The sequence below is a fragment of the Pseudomassariella vexata genome, assembly GCF_002105095.1.
Source record: "Pseudomassariella vexata strain CBS 129021 chromosome Unknown BCR38scaffold_2, whole genome shotgun sequence".
NCBI lineage: Eukaryota > Fungi > Ascomycota > Sordariomycetes > Amphisphaeriales > Pseudomassariaceae > Pseudomassariella > Pseudomassariella vexata.
In genome coordinates, this window is record NW_024467957.1 from 3194821 (window position 1) to 3220904 (window position 26084).

Genomic DNA, 26084 nt, shown 5'->3' on the forward strand with positions numbered 1-26084 from the left:
GTTGACTACTTAAGTACTGAGGGCTGACTCGAAAGTTCCAAAGCACCTGCACTGGATTTAGGTTCCTTGATTGACCTGCAGCCTTTCCGACTCTTGTACCACGTACACAAACACATAGGCAAAGACACACGTGGACACTCACACAGAGACAGAACCAACTATGGCTACGGCACACGATGAGCCCGCCGACCCACTGGCCAAAGGCACCTTCGCCACGGCAAAGCAGTCGTGGGGCGATCTGTTCATATGGAAGCAGCGAGTCGTCGTCGTGAATGAAGACGGCGAAGCTCACACAGAATGGCAGTCGCCTCCGCCGTTGAAGAATCCCATCTCGCTCTTCATGCTCCTCAGTGCCAGGGACTGGCTGTACTTTCTTGTTGGGCTGTATGCATGGACTGCTGGTACGTCTTTCAGAAATTATTTATGCCGTCGCAAGATTATAAACGGGCCGAGCCGTACTATGTGATTGAGTTTAGGCTAATGTGCGTTAAGATGCGTTTGACTTCCACGCCTTGTCTATTCAGACGGTCAAGCTTTCCAAGTATTATGACCGGTCCAAGACAGAAATCACCATGGCCATCACTCTTACGCTGCTTCTAAGATCAGTCGGTGCGGCTGTGTTCGGTGGGCTAGGAGATCGGTTTGGAAGAAAATGGCCTATGGTGTTTAATATGATTATCCTGGGTGAGTGGCTTGAAATCTAGCATTACTCGGGAACTAAGAACTCATTTCGCGGCAGGCTTCTTGCAAATTGCTACCATTTACAGTCGGACCTTCCAACAATTTCTAGCCGTGAGGTCCCTTTTTGGGTTGTTCATGGGTGGAGTGTATGGAAACGCCGTGGCCATGGCCCTCGAGAATTGCCCGTAAGTGGATCTCAAAAAGCTCCCAATGAACCAAGCCAACATGTAAATAGCACTGCTGCTCGTGGCCTCATGAGTGGCATTCTTCAACAAGGCTACTCCTTCGGCTTCGTGCTGGCCGCCTGCGCCAACCTGGGCGTTGGCGGTGCCACTGAGAGCTGGAAGACGGTTTTCTGGATCGCAGCCGGTCTCTCCTTCGGCGCGGGTCTGGTGCGCTGCCTCTTCCCCGAGTCCAAGCAATTCCGGGAAGCCAAGAAGGCCGGAAACCACATCAGTGCGGTCGACTTCTGGCGCGAGACTAAGCAGATGATGGCCAAGGAGTGGCGCATGTGCATATACTGTATCATTCTCATGACCTGGTTTAACTACTACTCGCACACAAGCCAGGACAGCTACACGACCTTCATGATCGAGCAGAAGGAGCTGGGAAACAGTGCGGCTACGAGGGCAAGTATCTGGATGAAGGTTGGCGCTTGCGTGGGTGGGACTATTATTGGTGAGTTTTTTCCCCTGATTGAAGGTTGTTACATTTCCGCATGATGTGTTGCTGATGTTTGACGGTATAAAAGGATACCTCTCTCAATTCGTCGGCCGCCGCCGCGCTATCATTGTCTCGACCCTGATGTCCTGCGCCCTGATACCGGCCTGGATCCTCCCCGAGGGCGAGAGTTCTCTGTCGGCCTCAGGTTTCTTCATGCAGTTCTTTGTCCAGGGTGCCTGGGGCGTGATACCCATCCATTTGAACGAGCTGTCCCCTCCAGCCTATCGTTCCTCCTTCCCTGGCCTGACCTACCAACTCGGCAACATGATCTCGTCCCCGTCGGCCCAGATCGTCAACGCTATTGCCGAGTCCCATTTTGTTACCAGCCATACGGGTAAGACGGTCGAGGCGTATGGGCCGACCATGGGCATTGCCACCGTGATTATTGCGCTTGGTATTTCCATTACCACTGCGCTCGGTCCCGAGAAGAGGGGCAGGAAGTTTGAGAACGCTGCTCCGGCCGGGGCAAATGTCGGGCTCGGGAAGGATGTAGAGAAAGCCGTCGATGTCGTCAGTCTTGATGAGGGGAAGCCGCCTTCCAGAGATGTGTAGGCCAGGCTGAGGCCAAGGCCTGAAAGCCATCGTCTCCATGGTTCTTGATTCCTCTAGGCAGCATACTTCCTAGAGGGGCCCGGGAGGGGGGTTATTGCTGGAATTCCATGACTTGCTTGTGCGAGCAAACGGGCTTTTGTCCATTGTACCGTGTATGAGGCACGAAGTGGATTATGCGTGATACCCAACTGCCATGTACGCGGATTCTAGTACACGCTATAAATGGGCGTTTCAAAAGATAATTTCTATGTTTACGTAAAGTGCTTAGTTTATATCAGTCTACAATGTTGTATTGGCTGTCTTCAAATTGCGCGTTACAAATTATTTGCTGTAATGTACCGGAATTGCTTTTACTCCAGAAGTTCCGCTGATTAAAGTCGAATTTGCGAAGTGTACTTAAGTTCACTTAGGACTACCATGGGCTCCAACTATTTTCATCCAGAACTGCTTCCGATACACCGCCACGGGACGTAATACGTTACAGAGCCCCACGGCGCGTACGGAGATCCCGCTGAGCTGAGAAGCATGTTTGCAAAAGTGTTGATTATGACTGTGGCTTTCCTCGCGCTTCTCGTCACATAGTGAGATAACACGGGTCATTGGTCCAGAGGTCACCTCCAAACCCACCCAACCTTGCGCTGTGACCCGGCACAATGACATGAAACGTGACGAGAGGGACTGCGCATGGACTAAGTCCACAATCTGCAGTCTTGATTTTTCTTGGGTATCTACCAGGATATTGTTCAACCACAGCTCTTCGTACCATTAATTATTTCGGATCTTTCAAATGTATGTTGGTACGGGAAAGAAAAGGAGGAAAGAAAATTCAATTCGATTGCCTGCCCCACATGTGCTATCAGGGCCACCAGTGTAATGCGGATTAGCTATCTGGGTCGACTTGTTCCCAGTCATACGCAAACACGAAGTTAGCTAGCGCTACCTGCAGCTCCAACTGCCCCATTTTACCCAAACAATCGTGGAGTTCGTAACTGAATGCTGTGCCCGGCAGCTGGTAATCGAGCGATTCCCTGTCCAGCTGTCGTTCGGGTAGGAACAGCTCGGGCTTGTGAAAATATGTCGGATTCATGGCTAACCGGCAATGATCTGTCGATACACTAACGCCAGGAGGGACCGGATGACCGCACAGCGCGGGCGGGCGAGCACGGAGGGTTTTCACAAGACAGCGTTGAGGTATGGCAACTTTGCCGTTGAGTCCCCCGCCACCCCGGGTTTGAAGCGAACATCACGAGAATATCATCCTTGAGTCTTCTGATCTTCTGAATGCTGTTGAATTTGTTTACAGAAAATGCGTTGCAGCGACCAAGGCCGTGGCGGTGGTCTCTGTCGCCGCAACAATGAAGGTATTGGGATTTGACATGATGTGACCCTCGTCGATTGCGCCCTGCAGCAGGTGACCAAAGAAGCACTGCCGCTGCTTCGGGTCTCCCATCTCGATGCGTTTGCGCGACTTTGCCCTGGTAAGTTTTGTGCGTTCCCGAGACGCGTGTCTAGCAGGGAGGACTTCCTTTTCTTTTCTTAAAGAAGACGCAGGGTGTAAGGAAAGAGCCGTCCGAGCGGGCCGGTCTCAGCTAACAGGCTGAGTTGAGAGGGTTTCGCCCCCGATCCGGTAGAACTCCGGATCGGGTAGAACTCCGGAATCACCCAGTCAAAGAGGAAGATCTCGAGACGCTCCCACCTAATTTAGATTCCTTAGGAATCAGTCTTGCAATATGCACCCATAACACTAGCGCATCATAGCTGCTCTTTACACTACCTGAATATTATCGTGAGACGTGTGGTATCCCCGTAACACAGGGACGGATTATCTTGATTGTCATATTCTTCTTATCTTACTGATGCGAGTGCATATGGGGTGTGAATTGTTGTATTCGGAAAGGATGGCCAGGTCAGCTATTCTGGCCTGGCAGAGCTCTTTTATAGCTCTTATCTATCTTATCTCTAGCTATAGGGCAACCCCCTGTCACGCCGCGCCAGGGGTTGCAATCCTTGCCACTACGCCACCGTACCAGATGTCTTCACCAAAAGAGACCAATACCAAAGTCCCTGACTTTGGTATCTGCAACCACTTATCAATCTGTTCAGACCAGTGTGGGGCAATCACGTGACAACTGTCACACCCCCCATGGTGTTAGGCAACCTTGGTGGGCTTTGCCAAGACCACCAAGGTTACCACGTGACTTAGCCCTTCGGGACTAAGTCCAACCTTCGTGCTCCATAGGACTAGATAGAATGTCATGCTTTTACAACCTCACAAATCTTTGACCACCTTTGCGTGTAACACATGGGGTCACGTATCACTTACCTTCTTTCATCTTCTCCTCGTAGTTAACAGTGACCTTCTTTTTCTTAGTGTGCTACTTAGACTTCAGTTCATTATTCACTTATGTATTGACGTGGGGTTAGGGTTTTTGGGTGCTCATTTTCATTTTTTCCGGTTTCAGACGAGTTATGTAAGCGCGTTCTTGAAGAGTATTTAAGACCTTATGTACATAGTCGCTCTCTTGAGAAAAAGGATAGAAATTCAAGCGGCCTTTTCCACAGTAATCTGAACCAATTTCTCTTTACTTGGACAGGCATTCAATGTCTGACGTACCTGTTGAGGTACTTTTGTTGCCCCTATAGATCTGATTGTGCCTGCTGAGGCCATTGTTCCCACCTTTCACCTGTTGAGGTGACTGTTCAAGGACCTGTTGAGGTTCCTTTTCTTCCCCAGCCTGCTGAGGCTACAGTTGTTAGTACCTGTTGAGGTACTTGTCGTTCCGATCAGGGCAAGGAGCCCTTGATCTTGTTATTTCTTTCCACCTCCCGGATAGTAAGGTCTTGTTGAGGATCTTGTTATTCGTTGCCATCATCTTACACCTTAAACCTGCGGGTGGTTTCACTGCCCGTCATCAGTATATTCAGGTGTAGCTTTCAAGAATCCATTCTTTTGCCTTTATCTTAGCATTAACAACTGCGTAAGGTTTTATATCGTCCTGATCAGACTAATCCAGTGCTAGTGACAGCTTCATTTTAACTCACAGAGTTAAGAATCCTATCCTGAGAATTATCCCGTCGCTAATATACTACGGTATCAGGCCAAAGTTTTCACCCCCTTGACAAGTACTGTAACGGGGTAAGGCCGGACATCAGGGAAATAGGTTACGGGGCTAGGAGAAAGTTTATTTTCTCTTCTTTAAGAGGCACAGAGGCAGAGTAGGACACGAGTCCCCCATCTTCATATCATCATCTCCTTCTTATCTATATCTTCACCTTCGCTTTTCAGTCAGTTATTTAGTTATTTTAGTTATTCAGCTTATCTTTACGTTCGAGATCCTATTACCACGATACGAGTATCAGAGGCACATCTGACCAACTCGCGCACCAGACGTATAAGAGCTTCACTCTTATAACCAGTACCACGATCTTCGTCTGATAAGACCACCAGATGGGATCTGTTGGTACTGGAGCCGTCTGTTCAGTGTGTTAGTGGTAGGTATATCCTACTGACCGCCTGACCCCGTTTCACTAATAACATGCATTATAAATACGGGGGATTTGTAAGGAAAGAGCCGTTGTGGCGGGCCGGTCTCAGCTGACAAGCTGAGTCGGGAGGGATTCGCCCCCGATCCGGTAGAACCCCGGAACCGCCCAGCTTAAGAGGAGAACTCGAGAGGCTCGCACCTAGTTTGGATTCTTCAAGAATCAGTCTTGCAATATACGCACCCATACACTGGCCTACTTCTAGCTACCCTTTGCACTACCTGACTATTATATTGTGAGACGTGTGGTATCCTCGTTACAGGATTCCTTGGAAATGTAACATGCTGGGCGACTACTTCTTAAAGAGATCAAACTCCCACTGCATGTATCCCTGAATTTACAATTCTCAGAGTTAGCTAACGGTCCACCATTGCAGTTTCGTTGTTCTTTGAACATTGAAATCTAGCACCAACCCCAAATTTCCGTCCAGCCTTTTCAAGTAAGTGCTTTTTCAAGCAAAGTCTAGTGGATTGTCGCTAACGAAGCGTAGGTAGCTATATCCGATGCCGAGCTGGAGCTGCTTCGAAAGAAGCTCAAGCTTACCCGACTGCCCACTGGTATTGCGGACAGCCAATGGGGCGAATCGAATGGCGTCACATTCCGGCTTATCCAAGAAACGGTCAAGTTCTGGATGGATGAGTATGACTGGCGACAGGAAGAAGCCAAAATTAACCAGATGCCACAATTCAAGACGGCCATCGAGATGGATGACTTTGGCTCCTTTGACATCCACTTCGTCCATTTTAATTCGAACATGCCCGACACCATTCCTCTGCTGTTCCTGCACGGCTGGTCTGGATCCTTCATTGAGGTTCAGAAAGTCTTGAAGACGTGGAATGAGGCCGGATTCGATGTTGTTGCGCCCTCGTTGCCAGGCTATGGATTCTTCTCGTATACCGAAAGAGAAGGGCTGAAGCTCTTCCACCATGCAGACATCATGAACAAACTCATGCTCAGAATCGGTTATAACGAGTATGTCGTCCAAGGCGGCGACTGGGGCTCTATGGTAGGGAGGTCGATCGCGTTGCGACACCCGGACAACGCCAAGCTGCTGCACCTGAACATGGTATGAGTTCCCATGAGTCAGATTGTCATCAATATCTCTTGCTAGAAAAGCTAATTATTCCAACTAGCTAATTATGCTGGAACCCCCAAAGCTCGACCTGGAACCCAAATACACACCCTTTGAGCTGCGTGCCCTCGAGTTCGTAAACTCACTTCTCCAAACCGAGTTCGCGTACTTTCAAGTCCACCAAAGCAAGCCCCGCACCCTAGGCTACGCCATGCATGACTCCCCTGCTGGGATGCTGGCCTGGATGGCGGACAAGCTCTTCGTCTGGACCGATGAATACCTTGGACCCCGACCGAGCTCATCACCTGGACGCTCCTGCATTACTTTCCAGGGCCAACCACCGGTTTCCAGATGTACCGCGAGAACTTTACACCCGTGTCGGACTTCATGAGAGATGCTTTGGGAGGCAGTTTTCTAAAGTCTCCTGTGGGCATGAGTGCGTTCCCTAAGGAAATTCGCATGGTGCCTAGGGCGTGGGCCGAGACGGCGAACAATATAAAATTTTGGAGAGAGCATGAAAAGGGAGGTCATTTTGCGGCTTATGAGAAGCCCGACGAATTGGCAGGGGATGTGATTGAATTTTTCAAGGTGAATTGGAACGCTTAGGTGTGGCATATGTTATAATTATGATACGTGTGCGTTTTCAACGAGGTGAAGATTGATGTATCATCACTTCGATATAACTGGTGATGTTCAAGATTTCTAGTGACCAAAGGCTTGCGTTATTTCGAAACCAGGATTCCAAATAAGGACTTGCCCTCTTTCCCCACCCAAACCACCAGAAGGTACGTAAATATCTCCTGACCACTCCAATGCCATTCTTTATTGATATATCTCCACAACGACAAAGTAAATTCCTATGCCCCAGTTATGGCTTTCTTCATTTCTGACGGAATAGTAACTTCTTAATATTCATCAAGGGCTGTATCTGTTCCTAAGCCTCCCCCGCGAAGTACTCAATATGATTTATCCTGTACTAATACCGTATGAATGCGTTCTGACATATCCCGGCGGACCGTTTCCCGGTCTTCCACGGAGCCTAAACGCTCTCATGTAGGGATATAAAAAGGACGACGGACAGGTTGGGAAGTAGGTCGGGATACATAACTGTCAGCATTTTAATCGATTTTGGAGGTTGTAGAAGTACTAGCGGTTGCTAGTCGATGTTGTTCATGATATATAACACAATGTATATAGCGGGTCACATGCGCAAACACAGTTACAGGCTCTGATAGGCAAAACCCTGAGCTGGGTTAGGGTGTCGTGTGTCTTTACGGGCACTAGTATAGTGACAAAGTTGACTGAATTATTGAGGTGGGCCCCTATCAGCTTGACACGTTGGCGCAGAAGGTTTGAATTTCGGCAAGCCTATAGTTGCGGCCTAGTGCTAGGCTATTTCGTTATCAGCAAGACTATTTTGTTAGTGTAGTTAGCATTACTCTAGTAGAAGGAAAGAAGACTTAATTCGCGGTCCTAACTAGTATAAACCCTTACAGACATTTTAGTATTTAGCAGCTAGACTAGTTGAGTTTTCGTCACAATAATATTATCTCTATGTTTTGATAATAAGTGACCACATTAGAGAAAAGTAGTCAATATCCTATAGTTAGATAAATATGTAAAATTATATATCTTACAGCACCTAAGGATGCGTACGACAAGAATTAGAGTCTACCGATTGCAAGGACCTTTTTAGTACAGTTCCTACTCTTATATCCATCGTTCACATAGCATAGTGTGGTTCATATGCCCTTGGTCCGAAATCACCATTCCCGAGTTTCTTAGTTACAGGTCAGATCACCGGTGACCTGATCGAAGCTGCACAGCTCGTTGTAGGAGTATGACAGATTGATAAATCCGCCTTCGCTCTCAGTGTAAAACTGGTTGCCACTTTGCATGTACATGCAATCGTAGCTAGATGAGAATTTGTTAGTGACCAACCTAGTACGTGACACATCATCACAACCGTACGAAAGCCGGCAATTTTCAACTTACTCAGTGTTCAGCACCCCCAACTCAAGTTTGACCGAGACAACATCGGAAATGAGAGATGAATCCTTAACAGACCATCCCTTGTTGTAGCAGATGGCCGCTGGGTACAAGTTGACGTCGGGATTGTTGGCCCACATGGTGGCCGTGGTGTTCTGAGTGAATGCCTCACGGGCATCGTCCCAGTCGGCGACTGCAATATTCGACATTAGCGACGGTTAGACGTAATGCCTCCTTGCATAATCAGAAGGCAAGTTTATAGGGTTTGAAAGGTATCATAGTCCATATAAAACAAGGAGGGGGTGGAGTGATAGCGTACGTGAGTGGCGCTAAGACGCCTGCTCAGGGGCAGAGGGTTTAGGATGACATACGATCCTTGATAAAGTCTACCGCTGCGTCTACCGCTTTGACGGCAGCCTCGCTAGCGGCAGCTGTAGCAGCAGCTGTAGCAGCAGCCGTGAGGATGGTAGCAATAACGAGGCGCTTTTCAACTGGAGCTCGGGTGGCCAGGTCGACCTCACGCTGGGAAAGTTAGTCGACATGCAAACATGAACACCTTGTGCCTGGTCGATGACGAACCTTAGCACCGTCCCAGGTCGTAGTCACAGCCTTGGTAAGATCGACATCGGTAGGAATAGCCAGAGCCTGGACTGAACCAGCAGCCAAAATGGCGGGAAGGACAGCGGGAATAGAGCAGCGCATTGTGTTTCTGATTTGGCAAATAAATGAATGAATAAATGAACGAACTAGCGAACAAACGAATATAATAAGTCGGGGTTAAAGAATGTAAAGATAATCCGACACAGGGAGCTGGATCTGGTGCCACATTGGGGTGAGCAGTCCTCAATTATATAGCTATTTCTACAACATCACCTTTTGACCTGGATCCATACGATTCTATTTACAGACGAGCTAAAATATAGCGTGTCACAAGGTATGGCGGATCACCTCGGGCGCTGCCGTCTGACAGACCGGGAACAAGGCTAGGCTGAGGACATGTGCGGAAATTAATAGCACTGCCATCGCCAATGATTCTGGGGGGATCAAATCTATACTAAACACGTCCCTGAAAAGCTCCCATCCGAGGTTACCATGGGGTTGGGGCCCTTTGATAATATCTCTATCCTTGCCATCTTGATACTGGGTTCCACCACATTCAGCCTCACCACGGATGTCGGGTTCTCTTGGACAGGGGGGAATGCATAAATGATTGGCCAGGACCTTCTAAACGGGAACTCCTAAAGTTGGCAGGTCTCATTACGGTGGGTGCACAGACTTGACATGACTCGTGGAAAACAGGGGCTTTCCTGCTCGGCCTCCCCATTGAGCCGACAGCGTGGATGATGGGTATGATGGGTACCTTTATGGTGCCAAGGGAATGGTTCGTCTCATTTCACATGGTCTCCGATAAATAAGACACTGCGCTTGACAGGAGTGACCCATCATGCCGAAATTCTTACGCATCTAAAGTCGCGAAATGTTCCCAGGCTCTAAGTCTGCGTTCTCCGAGGTTTTTAGTGTTGGACATGTTGGAATGCAATTAACACATTGATTCACCGCAAGGAACACTACTCTATACTTCTGGATCGGCTTGAACCGACATTGATGTCTTCTATGCTGCCTAGGTCATTATTTATGACAACTTCAAGTCTAATTGATTATAAATTGAATCCTGATCGGCAGCGTAAGCGAGCTGGCAGGAGATAGGCGACCCGATATCGCCTTGACCCTTAAGGCCTAGTCTCGGCTCCGCGGAAATCCATTTCTCGGAACTAATCCCCGATGACACCGCCGTAGCGGCGTAGCTCGTGCGCGAGCTACAAACGATGTCTTAGTTCACTTTCGCAATTTTCTTTACCAAACATAAAGCAAGCAAATCTTCGATTGGCCATCGCGTGCGCGAATTCCACGTATAGCGTTGAATTGTGTTATTCATAATTACCTTATGGCCGATAACCTCGTGAAACCAACGACTCGTAGGTTTTCGTAACATCTGTTATCACCTTATGCGGACTTATGCAAGTGGTACAACAGAAGTGCGACTACAAGATGGGCGCTCGAAGGTTTAAGACACGTCGTCCGGGCTGTTTCGTCGTTTTTCCCTACTTCTTAACAATCTGAATTCAGAATCAGGTAACGAAAGTTTGGCTGCAAGTCATCCACTGGTTCATCAACCTGGGGTCATTCCAGCAGTCCGTCATTGCATTATCGAAGTATTTCATGGGATATCGGATTTGCGGATTTATAGGTCTCATCAACGAGACCACTACCATTACGCCATATGCCCTTCAACCCTTCCAAATGGAACGTCAGCATCGACCGCTATATTAATCCCTGGGTACCGAGTCCACCATGGAAGCATCTCCCCTATCCAGTCGCCCACTTCCTCGGCCATAGAACGACGCCTCAGCGTCCTCTCGGCAATGTTGCTTTGGCATTCTGGGCCTTTATAGGCGTTTTCGTTAGCTTGCTCGGCGTCGCGCTGATTGGTCGTGCGATCCCGTCGTTCCAGGAGCGCGGCGCCCCTGTCATCATTGGAAGTTTTGTAAGTTGTCACAGCTTACGGAGTACTGAGATGGTTTGAAGCAAGACGAAATGATAACCTTTGCCCACAGGGCGCCGTAGCAGTCCTTGAGTTCTACGCCATTGAGTCGCCCCTGGCCCAGCCACGAAACTCCATCTTCGGCCAACTGATTGCATCTATGGTCGGGGTATCAATCAGCAAACTGTTCGCCCTCAATGCGTGGTCAGGAGAACTGCTATGGCTGGCTGGCTCGTTGAGTTGCGCCTGCGCGACGGCCATAATGGCCTTGACAGGCACTGTCCATCCGCCTGGAGGTGCCACCGCCCTGCTAGCCGTGGTGAACGACGACGTAGCCAAGCTCGGCTGGTTTCTATTTCCTGTTATCATACTCTCTTGCATCTTGATGAAGTGCGTGGCACTACTTCTGAATAATATCCAGAGAAGTTACCCTTCGTACTGGTGGTCTCCCGAAGATGTCGGACAGAATTGGCACGCGGCTGAGGAAAGTGATAGGCAAAGTCACCCAGACATACAACTGGGCTCTAAGGTGGAACATTCATCTTCCCAAGACCGCGACGACGACATGACTAGTGATGCGCATTATGGATCTAAGTTAATCATAGAAAGAGGAAAAATCGTCATACCGGATGACGTATTTCTCACCTTCGAGGAGAAGAATTTCTTAGAAGAGATCAGTGCAAAATTACAACCTACAATATCAAAATAATGAAAGCTCGAGTTCAAAATACTAACCGCATTGACCACCTTTTTGCATGCACCCCCATTTTGCAGGGTCTAACTGAATCAACCTAAATACTTCGTCCATATTATTTATATACAGAACATACTTAATTTAAGTGTCCGAAGATTTAGATATATTCTTTCGAGCACTCTTTTTAGGAGGGACCCTTCCTTCGAGAAAAGTATCAATTTCTAACTGCTTATCCGGTAAAATAGGCCGTATTCGCTTATTTCGCTTGTCCTGGGCTGTTCGGATCACTGATAAGTTAACGAATACTTTATTCGGGTCTGGCTCGACGGGCTGGCGTATATCTGGAGCGTATTTATCGAGTTCTTTATATAGTTGCTCATTTTCGATACGTAATTTGGCATTCTCGGCGGCCTGGAGTGGAAGGGCCTTGCCCGCCTTGCCTACTAGGGTACGAATCTTACGAGATACCCCGCCCTCGGCTTTCTCTATCGACTGTAGTTGGCTAGATGGTTGCTGCGATTTCTGAGGAGTAAAAGCAACTAAAGGTGGTGATATATGAGACGGAGGATCTGGTGTATGAGGCTCCGGAGGATCACAAGATACGTCGACTAGTCCTTCGGAGCCTAGGGGCCATATACCAGTCTTCCGCCAGCCAGATTTAATATTTTCCGTAGTAAAGGCTCTCTCCGAAGCACGTAGATATGCTTCTAGCATACGTTGCTTGTAAATTGGGGCTGTAGCCTTGTAGGAAGCGTAAGCCCTGAGCTCTTGGCGGTAGTAGGTCTTCAAAGGTGAGAACGGCCCGACATCGCACGGCTGGAGATCGTCACTGCAATGTGAGGGTAAATACAGCACGAAGACTCTATTCGAGTAGGCTTTCCACATAAATTCGGCATGGATATGTGTCTGGTGGCCGTCGAGGATAAGGAGTCGCCATTCGGTACCCCTAGGCTTCGTCTCGGGGAGAAAAACCTGATCTAACCACCTATTTGCGATAACTTTATTACTCCAGCACTTACTCGTCGCGGTGTATTCCCACTCAGGGATATTTTGGTCTGGGAACCACTGTGCTTGGACTCTCTTGCCGGAAAATACGCAGACAGGTGTACCCCGTTGGGTATGCGAAATGTACTCTAACCAGGAGCACCACGACGAAGCGTCCGACTTTGATACGCGTACCCGGCGTGAATTAGACGTCCCAATAACCGTACCATGCCCAGATTCTCCCTCTTGGACACCTGTCTCATCCATATTATACTCGTTGTCGGGTTTGATACGATACTTCGTACGTAAGCGTTCGAGGAGGGTGTAGAAGTCTCGGATCTTGTTTGAATCGGACGCTCTAACTCGGCTAGCATCTACGACGCGCCCAATCTTGGTACGTATCTGTGGATGGCGGCTACCGAAGTGATCCACCCAGTGTTGGCCGAGTGTATTGTTATCCCCTTGAGCAAGTGTGACGCCGGTCACGATGCCTGGCCCCTGGGCCCCTGGACGAAGACAGGGACACCCTAGTATGGGTGTCCCACCTGTACGCGCTGCCCTTTTCCTTATAATGTAGGAAAGGGCACTTGCACTTAGATCTCTTTCTCTCTCTTCTTCAGTTTAGTATTCGTCAACAGAGATAGACTGATGTCGCAACCCTGATTCGAGCTTGCAGTGCCTCTGCCTCGTCACAGCAAGGAGGATTTTGGCAGCGAAGTCGGCCACATAACGCTTGCTAGGAGCCCGTCCACACACTTCTTCGTATAGGATCCAGTTCACGATAACCTCCTCTTGCTCTGGAGTCAACTTTTGTTGCTGGAGGCCGCGTCGCGATACGAATTACCGTGACGAATACGGTAGGACAGTGTAGTCCCCTTGATACCGTACCGATGAGCTGCTACGGCCTGGGAAGAGCCCTGACGGACAAGCTCTTTAGCGCGTTCGATTTGCTGCTCAAAATCGTCCAGACTATTCTCCACTGGATTAGCCATTTTGTACGTAGATAGGGAGCAATTGCGAGGTAAATTGACAGACGTCGTGTTGTTGAGGCGTAGAAATTCCCTGCAAAATGGGGGTGCATGCAAAAAGGTGGTCAATGCGGTTAGATTATTCCCGGCTTAATAACCTAGTTTAACTCCGTGATAAGAGTTAAGAAATACATAGGTAACTTTATTAGTAAGACTAACGTTACACAACTAATTTTAACGTAATAAACTGACCCAAATTATGGCAAATGATTTTATGGACAGTTTCCGTTAATAGCATGTGGCTTGACGCATTTTTGAACCTCACTCCTATTGAATCGATTCTTTTCGCATTCATCCTCTATTCTATGTACCTTTTCACCATCCATGAGTTGTAAGCAAGAATATTTGTGTGCAAACAGCGCTCCCATATCGTCTCTACCCAAGTGTTCGGTCCCAAGAGTCGTGGGCAGCCAGCTCAGTATTGCGGCGCATGGGAAGCTAAACGTAGTGGTAGAGTGTAGCGGCAGCAACTCTGCATTTGTGATGATATTGATTCAAAATGAGGCGTATGAGCCACAGGAATGAACCACAATCATCTAGCTTACCGCAGTTGGTTGAGAATTGCAGCTTGGTACTGTTCGTGCTGGCAATGATTGATCGTGGGCGGAAGCGGGGCAACGTAAATCGGCTTCCGCTTTCGTACAGTGTTGTTAGGCAACCTTGGTGGGCTTTGCCAAGACCACCAAGGTTACCACGTGACTTAGCCCTTCGGGACTAAGTCCAACCTTCGTGCTCCATAGGACTAGATAGAATGATGCTTTTTACAACCTCACAAATCTTTGACCACCTTTGCGTGTAACAAGTGTACCCTACGAGGGGCATGGGATTTAAAACCCAAAGGACAAAGAGACAAAAGGGCTTGAACACTGTTTTCCACAGTTATGTTATCAAAGGTATTTGTCAAATATGCTCGGAGGCACTAGAAATATCACTTATGAGTATATATACAACCCCTCCCCTAGGACCCTCCTCTGCAAGGTGAATAAAAATAATAGAGTGTATAAATGTTTCCAAGATTTCACTTAACAGCTATAATCTCGAATCTATCCTCGTGAAAAACGCATAATACTAACCTTACCTGAGCCACAACCAATAGCCACTGTCGACCGAAATATATATGAGCATAATAGCCGGAAGTCTGGTAGCAACCAGAGAATTCTCTGTGCATAGTGCGTGATCCAGCTCCGGTCTATACTTAGACCATATCCTAGGCGATCGCCTTGAATAAGCTTAGGTGCAGTCTCATTGTTCGTTGGAGATAAGTTGGTGATATTATTTATCAGACCCGATTCTTGTGAGGCGTAAATAGCGATAGCACCAGCGTCAGTTAGGAAATATTAGCTATTATTATCGAATAGTAGACTTCGTGATGTAATACCAATATCGACCATCTTCTGCAGGGCGCTCGTGTCGGCGGCCCAGAGCTTGACGGTCTGATCGTCTGAACCCAAGGCCACGAGCCGGCCGTCGGGCGAGAACGCCACCGACCTGACGAGAGACCTGTGCCCCTCGAGCGTTTGCTGCAGCGCGCCCGTGTCGGCGGCCCAGAGCTTGACGGTCTGGTCGTCTGAACCCGAGGCCACGAGCCTGCCGTCGAGCGAGAACGCCACCGAACTGACCGAATTGGTATGGCCCTCAAGCGTCAGTAAACAGGCACTCTAGTTATCTTCTATTATTGGTTTTCTAGTTATCTATATTAGTTCTTCCCCTCGAAATAAATTCCGTAGAATACTCTGGTTAGGGCTAAAGATCAGTGTCGATACGTATACTTGGAGTGGATTACTCGTAATTACTACACTATGAGATTAGGTGAATCGTAGCGTATTATATACTATTTCAGCTAGCCGTACTACGTTCTCTTTTCCCTAGACTCTACTAAACCCCGAAGTAGTATATTGTGAGTGAATACGTACCTTAAGTAGGCGCCGTAGTTTGGATATATACGGTGTACGTGCGGGGCAGAAATTCCTAACCCCTGCTGACTGTCCCCTCCCATCATTACACGTTTCCGGCCAAGTATCTCAAGAATACCTTCTTCCGATTTTCTCTTTTTACCCATCTTAGACAACTTCGACAATCGTTTATGTTTGACGACTGGTCGGAGGGCGGCAAGGTTAAAGTCGACGAGCATAACGCGGTGGCGCTCCCAGTTCCAGAGTATGTTAGGCTCGCGCTCATCATTATGATCCACCCCCTCGCCCCACACGGCTCGCGACGAGCGCTTCCGCTCCGTCGCTAAGTCCGGCACGTTTACATCCGCTGCCACCTCGCCGGCCCACGACATCAACATCATGTGAACGACACAGGCCCCGCCGGGGAGGACATAACCCCAGGGCCTGGCCAGGTTGATGATCCCTAGGTACACCGGGACCACCTCGCCTTGAAGCCTTTCAAGCTGCGAATAAACCACGCTCTCATGTTGCAAATATTGAAAATGGACCGACTGCGTCCCCTTGCCGACGAATGTGTAGCCATACTGCGCTAGTTCAACCTTGAAGAGTGCCCCTATCGCCCCAATCTTGCCTTGGAGACCGTAAGGGTCTAGTGCGACGCAGTCTCGATACGGGTTTCGGTGCAGCCGTTCCCCAACTAGGGAAGTAAGTTTGCTAGCGTTAATAGGGTATCGAGTGCTACTTACGACAGTGCGATGTAAGGACACGTTAGGGCAATTCTCGTCAAGATCCCATCCTCTCTTAAGACCTAATAAGCAAGCCTGCGTACAGTATTGCCTAGTAGGTGGAGAATCAGAGTCTGATGACGTCCCCTGATTATCGTCCTCGGAGCTGCTGCTCGACGGCCCTTCCTTCCGCTTGTTCGCACCGGTGCTTCCCGGCATTCTTGGCAGAGCTCGGGAGGGGCCGTCGTCTTCGTCCTCGTCATCGTCCTCGTCATCTCTTCGAATCGCCGTGGCGTCTTGGCAGGTCGATCTTGATCGTAAGGAGAATTCTCGAGCCGTGAGTTGTATGTTCGACTTATCCTCATATAATGACCCAGCTGTTACCTGCGATGATGGCGCCGGTGATGAAGAATCCATGTTCTCAGCCTTGACATATTCCTCCGCTTCCTTGTAAGGTTTCGGCCAAATTTGTAGTTCTGATTTTGCTTTCTCGACAGCTTTGCTGAGCGCAGGTCCTTGGAGAGCGTCGGATCTAAGAGCCAAGAGGCAGAAGCTTGCTAGTTGAGCTACTGCGGTATAGGATTCCTTAAAATCTCTATTTCCGCCAGTCGCTTCTTCATCTGGCACACAAAGGTGATACTATAATGTCCGTAGATCGTCTTGTCTGATATGAAGCAAAACTAAGGATTTGCCGGCTGTGATATAGCCATACGCAACCCCACGTTGAACCATATAATCAGACACCTGTGTCAAAGCCATAGCAACTTGTTTCTCCGCCTTATCTCGGCCGTTTAGTTCAGGATCCGTTTTGGTTGTATCCAAGTTAACCCGTTGAACGACCTCCATAGATAGCTTCTCCTTGATAAGAGCTGACGTGAGATCTTCGACCGTAAGTTTATGAGCCGCCTTGTAGTCGTAAACGAAGACCAAATTCGGGTCACCTCCCAGGTGCTTGCGGATGCCCAGCCTGTCAGGGTAGCTTGGCTTCTGGAATTTCTGCTCGGACGCGACTCGTTTGCTTGGTCCAGATCGCCGTCGGCGCCCCTGTATTTCTTGGCCCTGCTCCGAATCTCCGGTCTGATCGACGTTGCCCTGCCGCTTCAATTCGCGGCTATTGTTACTGAATCCTAGCTCGGTGAAGTTGAACGTCCTGTATATGTAGGGATCGGCTTTGACTAGCTTCTGGAATATCTCGCATATAGGTGATTTGATTGTAACTTTCTTGAAAATGTCGATGTCTTTTTTAGTAGCTACCGGAGCCCGGCAGGCGACCTTCTTTTGATGGCGGGTAGTAATCGATGGAGTAAGTAATCTCTTGTCACCAAAGGCCCTGTTGATCTCGTCGAAATGGTCTCGCTGGAGGTCGGTAAAGTCGCTCCAACGACGAAGCCACATGGGGTAGCGCTTGTCATCGACCCTTGTGGCATGTCCAGTGGAAGATAAGGACTTGTCGGCGATCCGGAGAGCTTTGAAAATGTGAAAGTGGCAGTCGTGTAGATACTCTCCCAGCGTGGTCTCTTGGACCTGGAGCCTGAGCTGTTCCTCTCGCGCCTTTGCTTGTTCTAGCTCATGCCGGAGTCGCTCGATTTCTCCAAGATGTTCAGACATGGCAAGAACCGATGGGATGTGCAGACTTCGATCAGTCTCACGTACGTCGATTTCAAGATGAAGGGGAAATGGGAGTCATCCGGTAATGGCAATGCTGCGAAAGGCAAAAATGACCCCTCGGACACCATGTGATTTATTGAGGCTTGAAAATTATAGGTACTTTTTCAGACACCAACTTCTTTGTTCTATGACAAACACCGACCCCTGCTTCTGCTATCATCACTTCACCAACAGCAATCCACTCCAATGTCGTCAACATGGCATCTGGCTGCGGCTGCCAGTGACAACAACGCAGGCGTATCGACTACGCGCTGCGCAGTAGCTCACGGCCTCTCTCTCGGCCTCTCTCTCGGAGGCGTGAACTACACGACTCCATACGACGCCGTGGTCGGCTATTGCTCCACGATTTCGGATGCGACCAAAGAACGTCCTGGCGATGTCGACTTTGCCCTCCGCGCTGTTCAAAGCTATCTGCGATTGTTTGACGGCGAGAAGCTGTTGAATCCGAATGCTGGAGAAGAGCCTAAAGTCTCGGCTGTGCAGATTCTCATCGACGATGCCAGCATTCCGATGCGGCCTCAGTTCGGTAAGCGTGCAACCTTGATTGAGTTTTCATCTCGTCACATATCAACTGACTTTTATTTGTAGAAGATTGGGGTCCCAAGAACACCGGCGTGGAGCTGCCCGAGCGAGTTGAGGGTCAGAATGCCATCCGTTTTACCCGCGATTCGAACAACAACAACCTTGTCGACGAGCTTATTCCAGAGGCGGCCTATAACGCCCTGTGCTTTGGGATTAACAAGCCCGGTGCTACGGAGGGCGAGTCCGCATTCTATCTCCGCGTTGGCTCGGCACCTCATAATTAGGCAGAGGACCTAAGTTTGAAATGGAGCAAGGAATGAATGGTTTCGGTTGCCATGAATACTCTGTTGGTAGCTACATACTGCATGCTCAAAACAACCCCTGGTGCTCTCTTCCCATCGGTAGGTGGCTGTGACTTGCCAGATAAAGAGGAAGTTCCTAAGTCTGCCTCATATGTAAAGGCTGACAGTGGTGGAAGTTTCGGGAAGGTATAGAATATCCTAGGGCTCTGGTTTGCTGCCAAATTTCCCATTTACTTGACGTAGCATCGCCATCAAGTGGGTGCACCGCCTGCCCCCTCATGATCTATCAGGTCATCAACCCAGGGATCACATTGGGTCAAGGATACTGTTAGTCCTAGTGCTACAACCAGCAACACGTCGTCGAGATCATCCAGGCCTTCACTCTATACTGGGAGCGCCTTGGGTCATTAATCCACCTAAGGAAACTAGCAGACATCCCAAAGGGTATTATCATTCAGACTGTAGACCACCTAGCTATATTTCCATCTTGGATATTTATGGAAGGCAATCCACCCCTAGCGTCCTCCGTACCAGACAGGTTAGTTCGGTGTATCTTTAAAAACGTAGAGAGATTTGCTCCTCATGTGGCGAGGGATGTGCTAGGATCCTAGTCGGTCGATCCGAAAGGCTCTCCTGATTAGAAGCCCCCTATAAAGCACAATGTCCCCTATGCTTGCCCCCCTTTCTCTTAACTTTCTTGGCTGATTTTAACGCAAAATGGCTTCTCTTGCACGTACGGCTAGCGGCCAGCCAGGTTTTAGCCTGTCTGAGCCTACCACAGAGCACAATCACGGGGACAAAGAACCTGACAACCACGATACAAGCCATGCCGACATCGAGCTGCCATGGAATTCCTTATTTGATCCACTCGTCTACCCACCCGTAAGTCCGACTGAGAAGAACAGTATCACCCGGTATCAGCAATATGAAAATGCTTCCTCGCAATGCCGTCCCAGGCGTACCACAAGGCAGACATGGAAAGTGAAGGAGGCGGGGTCATGGAAAGATATCCTGAAAAGAGCAGGCCGTTCATCCTCTGTCCAGAAGAGGAGACCTATAAGTCTTTTCAAGATCACCAAAACCCAACAGGTAAGTGAAAACACCTTAATGTAATAACACGTGTATACACCTCATCTCTGACATTGCCAAAGTCCCAGTTGCAAGAGTTTTCTCGCGTGACGAAAGTAGACAAGAAAGAGCATAAGGTAGTTTCAAAGCCTTGATTATGATGGTAGACAACCACCGTTTCTTTTCGGGCCTTGAGGAGGACCTACGGGAGTGCTTTGGTATTCAAAGCTGTATACCACTTGAGATATTTGGATTGGGAGAAAATTTTCATGTGATGAGATATATTGACTAAAAACCTGCTTTAGACTTGGCCAGGAAAAGACTATTGCTGTGACATTATAGAACTCATTTATGACATCTAACTTGTAAGCATCTGTTCCTCAATACCGGCGAAGTTCAGGTCTGGGCCCTCCTCGAATACGACCGTCCCATTCTGAACGCCCGATAAGATCTGAACATCCATACAACTCATATAAACTTCCATTCGGCCTTGAGAGATCGTATCGGTAGAGATAGTCGGCCATTCCCAAACTCAGTACAGCGTATAGTTATCATGAATGCTCGTAGAAAGTCGCAAATCGTTCTGGTACCACAGATCAGCGCCCTGAGGGTTCATAAGGGCCTTAAAGTAAGTTTTCTGGCGTGCCGAAGAAATTGGCTCATGATTGATCTGGTAACATCTACCGTCGTCGAAAGACCGGGTGGCCAAAAGCACACCCTTTTTATCCCCTCCCGTTCTAGACCTATCCCAGACGCGGTGGATAGAAAGGAGACGATCATACTCAGAAGGTGATGAGGTGCCATAAATCCATACCGCAAAGTTTCTAGGCTTATTCTCCCAAAGAGTGACATGTCCGTTCTCTTGATATTGCAAGGCTATGAAGTCGCCCGGCCACGCCTTTTTAATGGAGGGTGGCCTGTGTTGAATTTACTGACGGCCTGCTGGGTGTCCCGACAAATAGGATCGGAAGGCAGAATGCCCAGACTGGCATTCCGGCCGGGAGGCGGGAGTAGATACTGTTGTTTTAAATCACTGAATGCTGGATCAAGTCGCGAAACGGCGCCACGCATAAATCCCACATCTCCGATCATGGTTCTATTCAAACTGATGGGCCTCAATTGTTCAACCCATAACGTCCCACATCCACATCCGGGACACCCCCACATGTGGGACACCCAAAAATGCCTCATCAACACCGCTAGCCTCTAACTTCAACCTCTTTTATCTTTACCAATATCGATTCAATCGTTACAAAGTTTTACATACGTCTTATTTACACTAATATGAGTCAATATACCGAAGATTATATTTATCGAGCTGTTCAAGCAATAGCTACCGGTCAAAGCTTCCGAAAAGCAGCATATGAGCATGGTGTCCCAAGGTCTACTCTTTCACGACAGATTCAGGGAGCCCAGTCAAGAGATATAGCCTTCGCTGACTACCAGAGGCTCTCTCCAGCCCAGGAATCTCATCTGGCTGAATGGGTTCGAATCCAGGCTGCCCTAGGCTTCCCACCAACCCATCAACAGCTCAAAGACTTCGCCGAGCGTATCCTACAGATCCACGGAGACACCGAACCACTTGGGTCCAGGCTTTATCAAGAGTAACCCTTCAGTCAAGGTCCAGAGAAGCAGAGCTATCGATTCCCAGCGTATTAATGGAGCCTCAGCTAATGTGATCAGGCAATGGTTCAAATACCTCGCTATCCCTGAGATCAAAGCTATTAAGGCCTCGAATCGGTACAATATGGATGAGACAGGTATTCTAGAAGGTAGAGGATCAAATGGTCTTGTTCTAGGATCATCTGAGACTCGTTCTATACGGAAGAAACAGCCTGGATCTCGAGCTTGGACATCTCTTATAGAGTGTATCTCGGCGACTGGTACTGCACTACACCCACTTGTGATATACAAGGGGAAGTCTGTCCAGCAGCAGTGGTTTCCTCTGGACTTGACTCCATACGAAGCCTGGAGGTTTACAGCAACAGAGAATGGGTGGACGTCAGACTCTACGCTATTGAGTGGCTACAAAAGATCTTTATTCCTTTGACTCAACCAGAGGACCCTGAAGAGACTAGGTTACTTATCCTAGATGGGCATAGTAGCCACGAAACGACAGAGTTTATGTACCTCTGCTTCATAAACAAGATACACTTGCTTTTCTTGCCGCCACACACATCCCACGTTCTCCAGCCTCTCGATCAGTCAGTGTTTGGACCCCTCAAGGCAGCCTATAAGAAGGAGCTTGGTTACCTTGACCGATGGGATACTACTACTGCCGTAGGGAAGAGAAACTTTCTCCTCTGCTATAGAAAGGCACGTCTAGCAGCATTGACCGCTAAGAACATTATCAGTGGATAGAAATATACTGGTCTCTGGCCTTCGAGCTTAGCTAGACCCCTTATGAGCCCCCTGCTCCTTGAGAATACGTCAGCACCAATCAGACAGCCTAGTCAGACTTGCAAAGGGTACTCTGATAGTAAGGGTAGTCAGGACTGGGCGTTAGAGATATCAGCAGTAGCCTGGTCAACGCCTAGGAGGAGAGATGAGCTCCAAGATCAACTCAGCTTATTCAGCAAGCTTGATAGTGATCCAAATACCCAGCGGCTACTCTTTCGGAAAGTTCAAAAGGGCTTTGATGAGAAGGACTACCAATTAGCTGTCGCACAGCGAAAGATTGAGGCAATAGAGGCAGAGCTCGAGGCTAGTAGGGCTAGGAAGCGGAGGAAGGTCAAGGTGAGCCCGAATTCGAAGTTTACTAATATCAAGGCTATTCGGAAGGCTCAAATCGGGGCTGGTGAAATTGAGGATAGTACAGATGAGTCTAGCGAGTCTGAAAACCCTAGTGACGGTGAAAACTGTATTGTAGTCGCATTAGAATAAGTGTAAAAAAAGGTTGAAGTTAATGGTTATAATATACAGTGTCATTTTTAGGGCGTCCCACATGTGGGGTGTCCCGGATGTAGGTGTGGGACGTTAGATAAGACGGGAATTGTCTAACGTAGTCCACGGTCCAATTGCACACTTTGGCAGACCTTATACGACAATGTATAAGTTAATTCAACCACAACGCCTATCATCAATTGAAACTACTCAGAATCGTTATCTTCAGACGTCTCTACATCATTTCCACAAGTGCGCGCATTATGTCCGGGCTCGCCGCAGATTCTACAGCGCCGTACACGGTTATTTTAATTTATATTTTAATCATAAACGCCTCGTACGACCACCAATTTGACGAAATTCGTCATGTAACTGCCCATCAACCTCTCGTTGAGACTGTAGGTCCTGTCCATCTCGTATACGAAGTGACCCTCCACTCTGTAGCTGTTTTTTCTTCGCACGGCGACGTCGACGTAAGGTCTCATTTGCCTTTCGAAGTGATTCGACCTCGCCTTCTAAAAGGGCAAGCCGATGCATAACCTTCGTTGTACCTCGCGCAATCTGATCTATTCCAGCAAAAATTGACGTTGGTGAGCTATTTTGATGTCATACAATCCTATTTTTCACATAATGGGTTTGTGATTGGGCTTCGGTTGGGTTGTTCGGAGTCTTTGATTCCCAAGGGACCGGGAGACCAGCCGAGCTACCCGGAGGTGTTGGCGTATGTAATTTCACATCGAGCTGTGATATGACATAATCTGCATCGTACTGAACTATTCCTACCCCTCGGAAACCTCCTTGGATATTTGAAACCGTGAAAGTTGCGTTGTACGCGTTTAAAAACGCCGGTAAAAAGTCTTCTTTCGAGATATGACTTATATGTGCTCGCATGAGATCTTCGATTTCTTTTCCGTACGCTCTTTTTAACCCGCGAAAACAACCAACATCAAGAGGCTGGAGCTTATGCGACGAATGAGGAGGCATAAAAAGCGTGACGATATTGTTAGCTTTGCAATATACCTCGAAATCGGTCGAGTGATGGCTTTCGTGACCGTCGAGGATCAATAGGCGATGAGTACCTTTCGTACGAGACTTGGTGTGATGATCGAAGTGTTTTATCCAATCTTCGCCTCTCTCGTTCGTAGTCCAGCCATTTTTAGTAACTGCGATAACCCAATCAGGCGGTAATGGGATGTTTTCGTACCATGACGAGAGGTGGGTTTTGCCGGCGAAAATGATGTACGGAGGGAGGGCATAACCGGACGACCCAACGCCTTGAATAACTGTAACCCATTCCCGATTTCCTTGCTGGGCTGCTCTAGGCCTTCCACGCCGATCAGAAGTCGTCACGACCATTTCGGACGAGATTTGGCCCATCACAAAACCGGTCTCGTCGAAGTTATAGATATCCTCCTCCTGGATCGCGTATTTCGCAATTGTATTCCGTACCAGGTCAAACCACGCGCGATACGCGTCAGGGTCTTCGCAGAGGACTCTCTGATAGTCGATCCTTCGATTTAAACGCGTCCGGAGGTCAGCTATCTATATAAGGACCATCTCGAAGTAGGATAGGGAAGGAGTAGAGATCAATGCATCATCGTGGGCACCCCTACCTGAGACCGCCAGTGACCGCCCGTGACCACCCGGTGCTACGTAGGAGGGACGCCCGTTACTCCCCGTCACTCTGTACTATTGCCTTCGGCCTAGCCGTACCCTGACAATAGGGGTGTTGCCTCGGGAATATTGACGTGGGGTTAGGGGTTTTCGGTGCTCGTTTTCGTTTTTTTTCCGGTTTCAGACGAGTTATGTAAGCGCGTTCTTGAAGGGTATTTAAGACCTTATGTACATAGTCACTCTCTTGAGAAAAATATAGGAATTCAAACGGCCTTTTCCACAGTAATCTGAACCAATTTGTCTTTACTTGGACAGGCATTCAATGTCTGACGTACCTGTTGAGGTACTTTTGTTGCCCCTATAGATCTGATTGTGCCTGCTGAGGCCATTGTTCCCACCTTTCACCTGTTGAGGTGATTGTTCAAGGACCTGTTGAGGTTCCTTTTCTTCCCCAGCCTGCTGAGGCTACAGTTGTTAGTACCTGTTGAGGTACTTGTCGTTCCGATCAGGGCAAGGAGCCCTTGATCTTGTTATTTCTTTCCACCTCCCGGATAGTAAGGTCTTGTTGAGGATCTTGTTATTCGTTGCCATCATCTTACACCTTAAACCTGCGGGTGGTTTCACTGCCCGTCGTCAATATCTACTGCTATTTCTAATGTTAAAAGCATCCACTTCTGGACACCGGTATTCCCAAATGCAAGAGTGTAAACCGCTAGATTAGTAGCTAGGTGGGTGACCACCAGCGAATCCCTAGTGTTGTATGTTGTTACACGCAAAGGTGGTCGAATATTTGTGAGGTTGTAAAAGCATGATATTCTATCTAATAGATTGATTGATTGAAATTTAACGTCTCATCGCGTGAGACGTGCCGGGCGCAGTGCCGGCATGGTCTATGCTAGTCGAATCTATGTTACAGGGGACTGTCTTCATCTAACATTCCTGTTCAGTGCGATGGGCAGATCTCAGTAAAGAAATTGGTCTCCTCCGCCCATTGACAAAACAAACGAGCTCCCTTGGCCGTGCCTAGGAGGGAATCTATACTATTCTTGGCCATATGCGCTTTTAGATGACCGGGCGTGGCCTTGCGGCCGCGCTTGCAAAAGTAGAAGTGGACTGGTGTCTTTGTCTTTCCACACCCGCAGTTGAGCAGTGCGTCGCGATGCTGGAGTCTCTCGTGGTAGGTCACGAAATCCCCGTGGTGCGACCTCGCTGCGAGTAATCTGCCTAGGTGTTGCCGGGGCAGGCCAAGTTCGGGGGGTCGCGGGTGGATAGCGATCCCTAGATCTCGATACTGTTGAGGGCAGGTAGTGGCCCATCGATCGTTGAAACTCTTCCAAGTGTAGGATCTCGCGATTCTCTTTATATGTGCGAATGAGGCCGGGTGTTGTGTCTTGGGTGGTTGCTCACAGGCCGCTTTGGCCTGGGCATCTGCTTCTTCGTTTCCGGGGATGCCTACGTGTCCTGGGCACCACCAGATATACACTTGTCCCGGGGATGTCCAGGGTTTTCGCTCTCTCTGTGACCAGGTTTTGGACAGCTCTTGGAAGGCGGTGAATTTTGCTTGACTGCTTCCGGGACTTGGACAGATGAGCCTACCCGCAA

The 26084-nt window shown here is 48.6% G+C and overlaps 7 protein-coding genes across 7 annotated transcripts; 4 read left to right on the top strand and 3 right to left on the bottom strand.

Moving 5' to 3' along the window:
- Window positions 1-160: 160 nt before the first annotated feature.
- On the top strand, window positions 161-2101 carry BCR38DRAFT_385322 (carboxylic acid transport protein; the record flags this gene model as incomplete). The annotated part of the gene is made up of 5 exons (XM_040857470.1): window positions 161-401; window positions 493-684; window positions 740-866; window positions 917-1359; window positions 1433-2101. 5 exons carry the CDS (start codon window positions 161-163, stop codon window positions 1954-1956), a joined length of 1527 nt encoding a protein of 508 aa, XP_040720335.1. The 3' UTR covers window positions 1957-2101.
- A 3391-nt stretch (window positions 2102-5492) lies between these two features.
- On the top strand, window positions 5493-7235 carry BCR38DRAFT_503809 (Alpha/Beta hydrolase protein; the record flags this gene model as incomplete). Its single annotated transcript, XM_040864886.1, has 4 exons — window positions 5493-5516; window positions 5990-6565; window positions 6657-6833; window positions 6869-7235. 4 exons carry the CDS (start codon window positions 5493-5495, stop codon window positions 7175-7177), a joined length of 1086 nt encoding a protein of 361 aa, XP_040720336.1. The 3' UTR covers window positions 7178-7235.
- Window positions 7236-8084: 849 nt separating this feature from the next.
- Window positions 8085-9620, bottom strand: BCR38DRAFT_362180 (uncharacterized protein). Its single transcript, XM_040857177.1, has 4 exons — window positions 9140-9620; window positions 8932-9082; window positions 8567-8753; window positions 8085-8485 (listed from the first exon to the last, which is right to left on the bottom strand). Exons 1-4 carry the CDS (start codon window positions 9260-9262, stop codon window positions 8353-8355), a joined length of 594 nt encoding a protein of 197 aa, XP_040720337.1. The 5' UTR covers window positions 9263-9620; the 3' UTR covers window positions 8085-8352.
- Window positions 9621-10346: 726 nt separating this feature from the next.
- Window positions 10347-11848, top strand: BCR38DRAFT_421899 (HPP family-domain-containing protein). Its single transcript, XM_040859474.1, has 2 exons — window positions 10347-11105; window positions 11176-11848. The coding sequence occupies exons 1-2, from the start codon at window positions 10842-10844 to the stop codon at window positions 11809-11811; spliced, it is 900 nt and encodes a 299-aa protein (XP_040720338.1). The 5' UTR covers window positions 10347-10841; the 3' UTR covers window positions 11812-11848.
- Window positions 11849-15155: 3307 nt separating this feature from the next.
- BCR38DRAFT_455169 (uncharacterized protein) lies at window positions 15156-18033 on the bottom strand (the record flags this gene model as incomplete). Its single annotated transcript, XM_040861771.1, has 3 exons — window positions 15156-15442; window positions 15840-17064; window positions 17107-18033. The coding sequence occupies 3 exons, from the start codon at window positions 18031-18033 to the stop codon at window positions 15156-15158; spliced, it is 2439 nt and encodes an 812-aa protein (XP_040720339.1).
- A 246-nt stretch (window positions 18034-18279) lies between these two features.
- BCR38DRAFT_481522 (uncharacterized protein) lies at window positions 18280-18899 on the top strand (the record flags this gene model as incomplete). Its single annotated transcript, XM_040863387.1, has 2 exons — window positions 18280-18619; window positions 18682-18899. The coding sequence occupies 2 exons, from the start codon at window positions 18280-18282 to the stop codon at window positions 18897-18899; spliced, it is 558 nt and encodes a 185-aa protein (XP_040720340.1).
- A 1382-nt stretch (window positions 18900-20281) lies between these two features.
- BCR38DRAFT_503841 (uncharacterized protein) lies at window positions 20282-21152 on the bottom strand (the record flags this gene model as incomplete). The annotated part of the gene is made up of 3 exons (XM_040864887.1): window positions 20282-20452; window positions 20525-20883; window positions 20922-21152. 3 exons carry the CDS (start codon window positions 21150-21152, stop codon window positions 20344-20346), a joined length of 699 nt encoding a protein of 232 aa, XP_040720341.1. The 3' UTR covers window positions 20282-20343.
- Window positions 21153-26084: the final 4932 nt, after the last annotated feature.